This window comes from Triturus cristatus, chromosome 8, assembly GCF_964204655.1.
Source record: "Triturus cristatus chromosome 8, aTriCri1.1, whole genome shotgun sequence".
Lineage (NCBI taxonomy): Eukaryota > Metazoa > Chordata > Amphibia > Caudata > Salamandridae > Triturus > Triturus cristatus.
This window is the reverse complement of record NC_140591.1, coordinates 301,968,172-301,980,261: the sequence shown is the minus strand read 5'-3', so window position 1 is coordinate 301,980,261 and position 12,090 is coordinate 301,968,172. Positions and strand designations below refer to the sequence as shown.

General features: G+C 47.0%; 1 protein-coding gene across 3 annotated transcripts in view; it reads right to left on the bottom strand.

The window, feature by feature from the left end:
* The window catches only part of IFT88 (intraflagellar transport 88), a 537,246-nt gene that overhangs the window by 459,584 nt on the left and 65,572 nt on the right, over positions 1–12,090 (bottom strand). For all 3 annotated transcript variants that reach the window (XM_085621562.1, XM_085621564.1, XM_085621563.1), the window contains exon 8: positions 285–375. In XM_085621562.1, coding sequence (XP_085477688.1) covers positions 285–375 — 91 coding nt within the window. The remainder of the gene's footprint in view (positions 1–284; positions 376–12,090) is intronic.

The window sequence follows — 12,090 nt, the reverse complement described above, 5'->3', positions numbered from 1 at the left end:
AAAAATGAGCTTTTCTTGTTTTTCTACACCAATATACAGGTTTGAAAATTGTAATCCTCTGTATTTCAAAAGAACACATGGCAGCAGAAAAACAACAAATGATAATCCAGGAGGTTACAGATTTAGAAATATTTAGTGCTTAGAACAAAAACTCTCCTTGTCTAACGGAGGATCCTTACCTGTAAACAACTGAGAAGAGATTGCAAAAATAAGCACTCCATCACTGACAATGTCAAAATGTCTAACTGTGAGATGATATACATATATATTACAGTCCAGCTTACCAGTTTTAGGTCTCCACGGCTATTGGCAATACAACTTTCTTCCACAAGCTCGTTAACCTTTTTTTCTAATTGCCTGATCTTTTCTTCGGGACTGAATATGTAGAGAATGAACGAGAAAAACACATGAAATAATGTAAGTAAGAACAAAATACTGTTGTCTATTACTACTGTTTGGTCAAAAGAAGCTCATATCATCAGATAGTGCCCCTCCAATACAATGACAATGAACACTGTATATAGTGAATTAATAAAATGCACAACCAGTAGGAAAAGAACAGGAAACATTTTATTTCACAAGTACAATACAAAACACAGGCATTTTGACCTGCTTCTAAAGAGATATACACAAATTTAAAAATACTGAAAAATGTGAGGCTAAAGAGCACTCCGCCATTGACAAGTGAACATTTTAAAGAGACAATTAGAAGCCAGCAAAACCAGAGCCAGGATCAGGTCACCTGCTAGCAAGGTATGAAGTAACTCATCAGACTGAATCAAGCACTAAAAGCACACTTTATACCCCTAATATATGGCTCATGACACTAAGCTTTCAGGGCCACTTCAGTTTAAATGCTCATACTCACAATTTGTAAGAAACTGGAGTACTAAGATAGGGAAGAAACCGATTACAGTCTGGTTGGGAGCTGTGATTGAAACTGTCCAAGGCTGAAGTAAACTAATCCACAAAGGTGAACTGGTTTCTGGGAGGAATCCATGGCTCACCCTAGATGGCTTTTTCACAAGTAGCTGAACCTTCATCCAAGAAAATGTATGTGGTGTGCATGCAACAGGTAGTCAAATAACATGCAGCTAAAATCTAAAGAACTTACAAGTAAAAACTGTTCTAGTCAATAAATTAAGATTTAACAAATAAATGGCTCGAAAATTATAAGAATCTTTTTTAACGGTCAATCGTTATTTAAAAACAAAAAACATTAGAAAAAAGTGCTACATTTGACCTAACGGCACAATAAATATAACTGAAAAATTGTCAGTGTCCTCCATGCTGGAGGACCAGGTCCACTATGTGGCATACCCATGTATGAACGTGGCGGAACTTAGGTTGATAGTTTGGCTGCTGAAAGTTTTTACCTGCAGATCATCAGCATAGTAAGTCTGGAAAGTGTAGCCAGCAAGGGCTCCACAGGATCTAGTACATTGAGCAAGCTGTCCCTCTCTAGGCTTGAACTTCATTTAGAAGAGCGGACAGTGGGGAAAATGCTAAAATTAAGCTGCCTAGGTCACATCTTTTTATAGTACATCTGGCAGCTTGTCCTTGTCATCTAAAAGTAGTGCTGAATTTGTAAAAGGGCTGGGGCCAAAGCCTTTCTCAGAAGCCCTCTGGCACTGCTACCGAATGTTGTAGTGGCCAATAAGGAATATGCTACTTACCAGTATGCATCTGTTCCTGGCATGTAGAGCTGCAGATCTACACACTTTTGCATAGATCGCCATCTGGTGTTGGGCCCGGATGTTTGCAGTTTGTTTTTCCTCTTGGAAAGTCTTTGGAAGTCACGATGTCGGTGACTCCTCCTTTGGATCGTTTTGCGCATGGGCTTCGGCTCCATCCTCAGATTGTTTTTCGCCAGCAGGGAAAGATGGAGCGTAGTAACAACAGTGAAGAAACCCATGTGTGTTGTATCTAAATTAGACTGGAACAGATACAGGTAGCCGGGGAGGCGGGTGGGCGTGTGTAGATCTGCAGCTCTACATGTCAAGAACAGATGCATACTGGTAAGTAGCATATTCCGTTCGAGGCATATGAGCTGCAGATTACACACTTTTGCATAGACTATATAGCAGTTCCCAACCTTAGCGGCGACCACCGGTATCTGTTGCAGTGGTTTGAAATAGTGTTTTTAGTACAGCCTGGCCCACACTAGCTTGTTGCTTGGTTTGCACATCTACACAATAGTGTTTACTGAAAGTGTGCGGTGTTGACCATGTAGCTGCTTTGCAGATATCATCTAGTGGGATGTTCCCTAGAAAAGCCATGGAAGCCCCTATCTTCCGGGTAGAATGGGCTTTAGGGGGAACGGAAAGCGTTCGTTTTGCTTTGTGGTAGCAAATCTGGATGCATTTTACAATCCACCTAGCTATCCCTGATTTTGAGATGGGGTTGACCTTGTGTGGTGGAGAGAAGGAGACAAACAGTTGTTTGGTCTTTCTGAAAGGTTGTGTTCTTTGGATATAGTAAAGTAAGGCTCGTTCGACATCTAGCCTGTGCAGAGCCCTCTCTGCAACGGTCTGAGATTGCGAGAAAAATACTGGTAATTCTACAGATTGGTTTAGGTGAAAAGGGGAAATGACTTTAGGTAGGAATTTTGGGTTGGTACGGAGAACAACCTTGTTCTAGTGCATTTGAAGAAAAGGTTCTTGTATGGTAAGTGCTTGTGACTCACTGACCCTTCTAAGGGAAGTGATGGCTACAAGGAAAGCTGTTTTCCATGTGAGGAATTGCAGTTCGCATTTATGCAAAGGTTCAAAGGGAGGACCCATCAGCCTTGTGAGCACGATATTTAAGTTCCACACAGGTGAGGGTGGTACTCTGGGGGGAATTATTCTTTTGAGGCCTTCCATGAAGGCTTTAATGGCAGGTACTCTGAAAAGTGATAGGTGCTGCCTGTTTTGTAAGTAAGCTACAATTGCTGCGAGGTGTAGCCAAATGGAGGTATAGGCTAGATTACACCTTTGTAGGTGGAGTAAGTAGCATATGATGTGTTGTATAGACACGTCTAGAGGATTGATTGTGTTGTTATGGCAATAAACAACAAATCTTTTCCACTTGGCAGCGTAGCAGGCTCTAGTGGTAGGGCGTCTAGCTTCTTTGATGACGTTCATACAGTCAGGGGGAAGGTTTAGGTACCCGAATTCTAGGATTTCAGGAGCCAGATCGCAAGGTTGAGCTGCGCTGGGTCCGGGTGCCTGATCTCTCCATGGTTCTGGGTTAGGAGGCATGGTGAGAGGTGTAGCTTTTGGTGTGGTACTACCGAGAGTTCCAGCAGCGTGGTGTACCACGGTTGTCTGGCCCACGTTGGAGCTACTAGGATCAGTGTGAGGGAGTGCTGTTGTAGCTTTCGCACCACTAATGGAATGAGTGGGAGAGACGGAAAAGCGTACGCAAATTTGCCTGACCAGTTCATCCATATCGCATTTCCTTTGGACAATGGGTGTGGGTATCTGGCGGCGAAGCTTGGGCATTTTGTGTTTTCGTGGGTGGCGAAGAGGTCTATCTGTGGATGCCCCCACATTTGAAAGAACGGATGAAGAACCTGTGGGTGAAGTTCCCACTCGTGGATCTGTTGTGTCTGTCTGCTGAGCAGATCCGCCACGGTGTTTTGGACTCCTGGGACATGTTGAGCTAGGAGAAAGATTTTGTGGGGAATTGCCCATCTCCATATGCTCTGTGCTAATTGAGAGAGCTGTGGAGAGTGTGTGCCGCCTTGTTTTTGAATATAATACATGGCCGTCATGTTGTCTGTGCGAATGAGGACTGCCTTGCCTGAAATCCGTGGTTGAAAGGATTTCAGGGCTAGAAAGATAGCTAGTAACTCCAGATGGTTGATATGGAGTAACTTTTGTTGCGGCGTCCATGTGCCCTGCACTGTGAGGTGTAATAGATGAGCTCCCCAGCCGGAGAGCGATGCGTCCGTTGTTAGTATTATTTGGGGAACCGGGTCCAGGAACGGTCGACCTTTGGAAAGGTTTGTGGTGTTCCACCACTGCAGAGAGCGATGGGTGCGACCGTCTACCAACACCAGATCTGTCAGTTGCCCCTGGGCCTGGTTCCATTGGCGCGCTAAGCACTCTTGGAGTGGACGCATCTGGAGTCTTGCGTGAGGCACTATGAAAATGCAAGAGGCCATCATCCCTATCAGTTGCATAAACACTCGTGCTGGAAGGGAGTGTTGAAGTACGAATTTTTGTCGTAAAGCCTGAATGCTTGCAATCCTGGCCGGATTGGGGTAGGCTATTGCTTTTGAGGTGTCTATGGTGGCACCGAGGTATTGTTTTATGTGGGATGGTGTTAGCTGGGACTTTTGGTGGTTCTCCATGAAGCCTAGTTGGTGAAGTAGTTGGATTGTGGTGGCGGTGTGGTGTACACATTGGTTGTATGAAGTGGCTTTTATCAGCCAATCGTCCAAGTATGGGAAGACGTGAATGTGCGGTCTCCTGAGGTGTGCCGCCACCACTGCTAGGCACTTGGTGAATACCCGTGGTGCTGTTGTGACTCCGAACGGGAGCACTTTGAATTGGTAGTGTTGTCCGTCCACTACAAATCTGAGGCATTTTCTGTGAGCATGGCGCACTGGAATGTGGAAGTATGCGTCTTTCAAGTCCAGTGTGGTAAGAAAGTCGTTCTGGGTGAGGAGCGGAAGTACCTGCTGAAGCGTTACCATGTGAAAATGGTCTGAGTGTATGTATGTGTTTAGGGGCCGGAGATCTAGAATAGGTCGTAGAGTCTCGTCCCTTTTTGGTATTAGAAAATATAGGGAGTAAACCCCCAAATTTTGTTGATTGACAGGAACGTGTTCTATTGCCTGTTTTTGTAGGAGGGAGATTACCTCCTGCTTTAGCAATGTGGAATGTTCTTGTGACATTGGGCGTTGCCTGGGTGGAATGTTTGGGGGGGTAGATGTTAATTCTCGGCAGTATCCTGACTGAATTATTTGGGTCACCCATTTGTCTGAGGTGATGGTCTCCCAGACTCACAGACATGAAGGAAATTTGTGAGTCTGCCCCCGACTGGAGTGGAATGGTCTGGGGGGTGCGGGGGGAAGTCATTGGGTAGTAGGTGTGGCAGAACGGGCGTTGTTTGTTTTGCCTCTGCCCTTTTTGTTGTTACCCCTGTAGACGCCTCTTTGGTAACCTTTTGTAAAGGTGGTCTGAGTAGGGGACTTGTACGATGTGGACGCTGTGTCTGAGGAGTAGCCTCTGGATGCACTCCGAAAGGATGAGCGGTGAAAGGAGCGTCTGGGTGGGTGAGACTGTAAGCCCCCATGGATTTTGCTGTATCCGTGTCCTTTTTCATCTTTTCTAAGGCCTCATCCACCTTTGGCCCGAATAGGTGTTCCTGGTCAAAGGGACGGTTAAGGATAGAGGCTTGTACTTCTGGTTTAAAACCAGATACTCTTAACCAAGCATGACGACGGAGAAGGACGCTGGTATTAATGGCCCTGGAGGCTGTGTCTGCTGTGTCTAGGGCACAACGTATAGAGGTGTTTGTGATTGTTTTACCCTCTTGAATCAACTCGTTGGCTTTACTTTTATATTTTTCAGGGAGATGTTGCATTATGCTCTCTCATTCGTCATAATGAGCCCTGTCATATCTGGCCAGCAGTGCCTGAGTGTTTGCTATACGCCATATGTTGGCGGCCTGGGATGCTGTGCGTTTGCCTGAAGCATCTAGCAATTTTGATTCCTTGTCAGGTGGTGGTGCATCACCTGATGCTTGTGAGTTTGCCCTTTTACGTGCCGTAGAGACCACTAAGGAATCTAGTGGCACTGGTCCTCTGATGTAAGAGGGATCTGAGGGAGCAGGTTTGTACTTCTTCTCGATACGTGGGTTAAGGACCCTGGCTCTCACTGGGTCTTTAAAAACTTCTGCTGCATGCTTTACCACCCCTTTGAGCATGGGCAGTATGGAGGTGGACCTCTGTGTAGTATCGAATGTGTCTAGGAGGAAATCTTCCTCCACAGGGTCATTATGCATGTCCACCCCATGATAATGTGCTGCTCTTTGCAGAAGATGGTTAAACCCTAGTGAATCTTCAGGTGGAGATGGTCTAGAGGGGTAAATATTGTCTTGTGGGACGTTGGGAATATCTGTTATATGGTAATCGTCCCATGGGTCTGGAGATCCTGTAGGGGTGGGGTCTTGTGGCACATCCCCTGTATCATAGTATGGGTCCCCATGATCATCATAGTCTGGAGATGGAGTAGGAGAACGATGAGGTGGGGGTGGAGACGGTGGAGGGGGTGGAGGTGGGGAAGGAGGAGGAAGTGGAGGAGAAGGTATTCTAAATGGAGAGGTAGCAGAGTCCATCCTCTTTGGAGGTGGAGGCGGAGCCGGCTTCTCCAAATGTCTCTTTTTAGTAGAGAGCGTCAAATGTCCAGTTTTTGGATCCTTGGTAAGAGTCTTTTGCAAGGGATCCGGTGTAAATAACTCTGGTGAGGTAATTTGGTCCGTCGGCATTCGAAGGCGTCGGGGCCGATGATTTTTTAGGTTTTTCCGTGCCGGTTTGTTAAGAACCCGGCTTGGGACCCTCCGGTCTCTTGGTCGGCGCCGAGATGTGCTTCGGCTTGGAAGTGTCGGTGCCGGTGGCCTTGTGTGGTTTGGTCGGCACCGAAAGTGGCGTCGGTGCTGAAGAGCTGGGTTTCGACACCGAGGGCTTCGGTGCGGAGCTCGGTGCCGAAGTGTGTTTCTCTAGAAAACAACACCGGGTTATGGCTCAAAAAACTCAGCTGAACTGAGCCGAAAATACAAGAAAACAGAACAAACAGTTCAAGCTGAGAAATACTCAACACAATACTTTAATGGCTCCTAAAAAGAAATGAAACTGAAAAGGAGGGTTTTAAGAATTACCTTATTATTTGACGGAAATGATTTGAATTTATTTCATATTTCAAAAATGATCTTGCGCAGAGACATTTCTTTTGTTGCGCTAAGGTCTAATATACAAAATTTAACAAGACATATATTACAATGACACATAACTGATGATCCCCTGAAAACAAATAGCAAATATATGCAAACATTCATCAAACACTCATGGCCATTATACTCATGCATACACGGCAAACATACAAAAACTGTCAAAAACTGGGTCCTTGTGGCGACCTTTCTTCCCTTGTACAATTAATTACATCTCAATTAAATGTCCAAAAACATTTCATTATTGCATTGCCCAAATGAATATAACAAATTGTTTTAAACTTCACATGGAAATAAAAATTCTTGAAAGCGGTGCGACACAAGGAAATGAGAACTGGTCGACGCGTTTCGAACCCCAGAATTATGGGTTCTCCTCAGGACCAACCAATTTCTGAAATGAACAATAGAAAGGTTTTAGGATGTGATATTGAACTCAGAGTAACTACGGAGCACCAACAGGGCTTCTCAAACACCCACCTTAGAACGTGGAAATCTATCTGCCTGAAATGGATGCGAGTAGTTTCCAATGCAGAGGGACCTAAACATAAAAAACACCAGAACCAACTATATTAAGATTTCAACTTTTATACCACAGGCTGTACAAATAGCACATGACACACAGAAGACTTTGGACAAAGGTAGGAAAGGTTTGCTCGACTTACTGGAACAAGAGAACGTGTCCTCTTTTCCGGCTGCCAATAATTGAATACTTCTGTATCTAAAGGGAGGGAGAACGGTCGAAATGAATTGCGTTAACTATCGTCATCTCTTTAATAACTCTGCACCCGTTAACATGCGCATACGAAAACCAAGACCACAACCAGCTGAATGAATAGGCATTTCGCCTTGGGGAAGCCTTCCCCGTAATTTAGGTGCGCAGCAAAGGATTTGTTCTACATTTGTGAATACACAACTATATAGGAAGGATTTTTTAACCACAACACCCGGCAACCACTTGTCTTTGTCTTTTTCATTTTTAGCATTTCAAATTCGAAACACTGTTTTTCAGGTTCACTAAATCCTAGCCACATTTTCAAAAACACACCTGTGGGATCGCTGAGCATAAACTACATGTACCAGTAAGCTTTGCGCTTCTGGTAGTCCTAAGGAAAGCTATACGTCACTAGTACCCACAAGGCTGTGTGTATCTTCATTCGTGGTTTGACTAGGTTGTGGACGGATGGAAAATGTACTCCCGGTAAGGAAACAAGGTTTTGTCATGTCTAGGGAACAGGAGATCTGGGATATCAGGTCGTTAGAGTCTCCGCTGATGTCTTACACAGCTCGTTTCGTTTTTTTAGGATTCCGGCGCGGGATGAGCATCTTTTTGTTGACTGAGAAACTTATCTAAGTAAGTTCTAAACTTCATTCAGCTGGTTGTGGTCTTGGTTTTCGTATGCGCATGTTAACGGGTGCAGAGTTATTAAAGAGATGACGATAGTTAACGCAATTCATTTCGACCGTTCTCCCTCCCTTTAGATACAGAAGTATTCAATTATTGGCAGCCGGAAAAGAGGACACGTTCTCTTGTTCCAGTAAGTCGAGCAAACCTTTCCTACCTTTGTCCAAAGTCTTCTGTGTGTCATGTGCTATTTGTACAGCCTGTGGTATAAAAGTTGAAATCTTAATATAGTTGGTTCTGGTGTTTTTTATGTTTAGGTCCCTCTGCATTGGAAACTACTCGCATCCATTTCAGGCAGATAGATTTCCACGTTCTAAGGTGGGTGTTTGAGAAGCCCTGTTGGTGCTCCGTAGTTACTCTGAGTTCAATATCACATCCTAAAACCTTTCTATTGTTCATTTCAGAAATTGGTTGGTCCTGAGGAGAACCCATAATTCTGGGGTTCGAAACGCGTCGACCAGTTCTCATTTCCTTGTGTCGCACCGCTTTCAAGAATTTTTATTTCCATGTGAAGTTTAAAACAATTTGTTATATTCATTTGGGCAATGCAATAATGAAATGTTTTTGGACATTTAATTGAGATGTAATTAATTGTACAAGGGAAGAAAGGTCGCCACAAGGACCCAGTTTTTGACAGTTTTTGTATGTTTGCCGTGTATGCATGAGTATAATGGCCATGAGTGTTTGATGAATGTTTGCATATATTTGCCATTTGTTTTCAGGGGATCATCAGTTATGTGTCATTGTAATATATGTCTTGTTAAATTTTGTATATTAGACCTTAGCGCAACAAAAGAAATGTCTCTGCGCAAGATCATTTTTGAAATATGAAATAAATTCAAATCATTTCCGTCAAATAATAAGGTAATTCTTAAAACCCTCCTTTTCAGTTTCATTTCTTTTTAGGAGCCATTAAAGTATTGTGTTGAGTATTTCTCAGCTTGAACTGTTTGTTCTGTTTTCTTGAAGTGTGTTTCTCAGCACCACTGGCAGGCTGGCTCGAGCCCGAGCCGCCGGAAGGCTTACTTGGCTTCTTCACCGGGCCCGAAGGTGGGGTGTGTGAAGCAGTGTCTCTGGTCATGCCTAGGCCCGGAGACGAAGGCGTGACCGAAGCCTTTTTGGGTGTCGGCGCGGGTGTGGGAGGGGGTAGATTGGTACTCACGACCCTCTGCGCCGGGGTGATGTCCTCCACATCTCACTCGTCGGCCTCAGAAGCGCTGACGAGGTCCTCTTCGGTACGATGATGTTCCGGATCGTCGATGTCGTCTCCGAAGATGTCGACTGGAATGGACGTCGAGGAGTGTGCCATGTTCCTTCTGGCTCTTCGGTCCCGAATAGTCTTTTTGGATCGGAAAGACTTACAGGCCGGACAGTCTCGAGCCTCGTGTTCCAGGGAGAGACAAAGGTTGCATACCTCATGAAGATCGGTGTGGGGAAATTTGGACCCACATTGAGGGCACTTTTTAAATGGAGTTCTTTCCATGAGCCGGGACCGGAGCCTGGGTAGGCCCGAAGGCCGCCGTTGACGACTGGAACCGAAGGTTTGTGTCGATGAGAAAGCGCGTTGATTGAAGAGATCGTGATCGAAACAATACAGCGATTAGGGTGAGGATTGCGCGTTGATCGTCGAACTGGAAGCTGTTCGGAACCGGAGCGCGAAGATCACATCCGAGCCCAATGGCGGAAAAAAACAATCTGAGGATGGAGCCGAAGCCCATGCGGAATACGATCCAAAGGAGGAGTCACCGACCTCGTGACTTCCAAAGACTTTCCAAGAGGAAAAACAAATTGCAAACATCCGGGCCCAACACCAGATGGCGATCTATGCAAAAGTGTGTAATCCGCAGCTCATATGCCTCGAACCAAGTGTTTCTAGTCTTTTTTTGATAAACTTCTTTTTATTGTGTTTTGCGGCATAAAGAACAATATCAGGAATAATATACAGCAGTGCAGTGAACAAGGCATCAGTATCTGCAATCAGGAAAGCATCAACAGGCAAGTGCAAAAACCCTCCCGCCCCCTCCCATCCTCCGTCCCCCCCCCCTGTGCACCCACCCTTCAAAACAGGCCCCCCAACCATTTCCCCCATATCTTGCGAAATTTTTTTCGGCAGCCCCGTGCAGCGTATAGCGACCGCTCCTGAGCCGCACACCAATCCACCCCTTTACTCCAGGTAGCCACTCTGGGCGGGTCTGGCTGTGACCACACTGCCGCTATATCCCTCTTAGCCACCATAAGGGCAGTGGTGAGGAAGTACTTTTCATTACGGGACCCGTCCATCCCGTCCATGATGCCCAGCAGGGCCATTCTAGGCTCGTGGGGGACCTCCCAACCCAGGACCTCCGCTAGATCGGCCTCGATCGCTGCCCAGTAGTCCCCCAGACGAGGGCAAGACCACATCATGTGGAAAAAATCTGCCGGAACCTCCCCACAGCGAGTGCAAGAGGCGTCCACGCGGAGGCCCGCACGATACAGGCGGTCCGGGGTCAAATAGGCAGTGTGGAGGTAATAAAGTTGGATAAGCCGCAGCCTAGCGGAGGTGGTAAGCGACCGAGGGCCCATAAGGGCGTCCCTCCAGTCCGCCTCATCCAGGGGTCCCACCCAAGCCTCCCATCGCTGCTTTAGCCCGCTCCAATCCACCGGTGTATTGTTGATTAGGGATTTATAAATGCGGGATATGCCCCCCCTCCCAAGATACCCCAACATCACCTGGGCCTCAGGCGGACTATGGGAAGGCAGTCTGGAATCTAGAGGGACGTGAGCCCGAACCGCGTGGCGCAATTGAAGGTAGCGGTAGAATTGAGAAGGCTGCAGCGAGAAGCGGGTCCGAAGCTCCTGGAAGGAACACATGCGGCTTCCACGCCATATATCGCCCAGACAGGAGATACCGAGAAGATCCCACTGCCGAAAGCCCGTTAGTCCCACCACCTCCCGCAGCCACGTCCCGTGCCAAAGCGGAGTGAGTTGCGTGGACGTCCCCGACCATCTGGTGTGTCGCAAGGCCGCATGCCACGCGAGAAAGGGAGCCCGCACGACGCCGGGGAGCGACAGGGGGATCGTTGTGCCATAGAGCATGTTTTGGATGGAGGAGAACCCGAGGCAGTTCACCTCGAGTCGATAAGCCGGGTCGCCCCAGCCCCCTGAGAACCAATCGTGGACCACCAGTAGTTGGGTGGCCAGATAGTAGAGGTAGAGGTTGGTCATGCTTAGGCCGCCGTCGTAGGAGGGGACCCTGCAGCGGTCCAAGGCCAGCCGAGGTCGACCACCGCCCCAAAGGAATTTGGTCACCATCTTATCCAGGTCCCGGAACCACGGGCGCGGAAAGGGGCATGGAGTGTTTTGCAGCATGTAAAGAAACTTGGGGAGGATCATCATCTTATATAAGGCGACTCTTCCTAGCGGATTCAATGGGAGGGCCTGCCACCGGAGCATATCTGATCTGGCTTTGTTTACTACTGGAGCCACATTGAGTGCCCAGCAGAGTTCCGGGAGGAGGGTGACCCAGATCCCCAGGTACTTAAAGGAGAGTCTCCGGAGGGGAATATCTGATTGCCAGTCGAAACATTCCCGCGACGGGTGTAGCGGGACCAGAACAGATTTTTTGGGGTTCAGATGGAGACCCGACGCCTGGCCAAACCGATGGAGGATCTGGCGGACCCGGGGCCCCGAGGTCGCTGGGTCGGAAAGATAGAGGAGGACATCGTCCGCGTAGAGGGCAATCTTATCGGGGGCCACAGCTGGCCATTCCC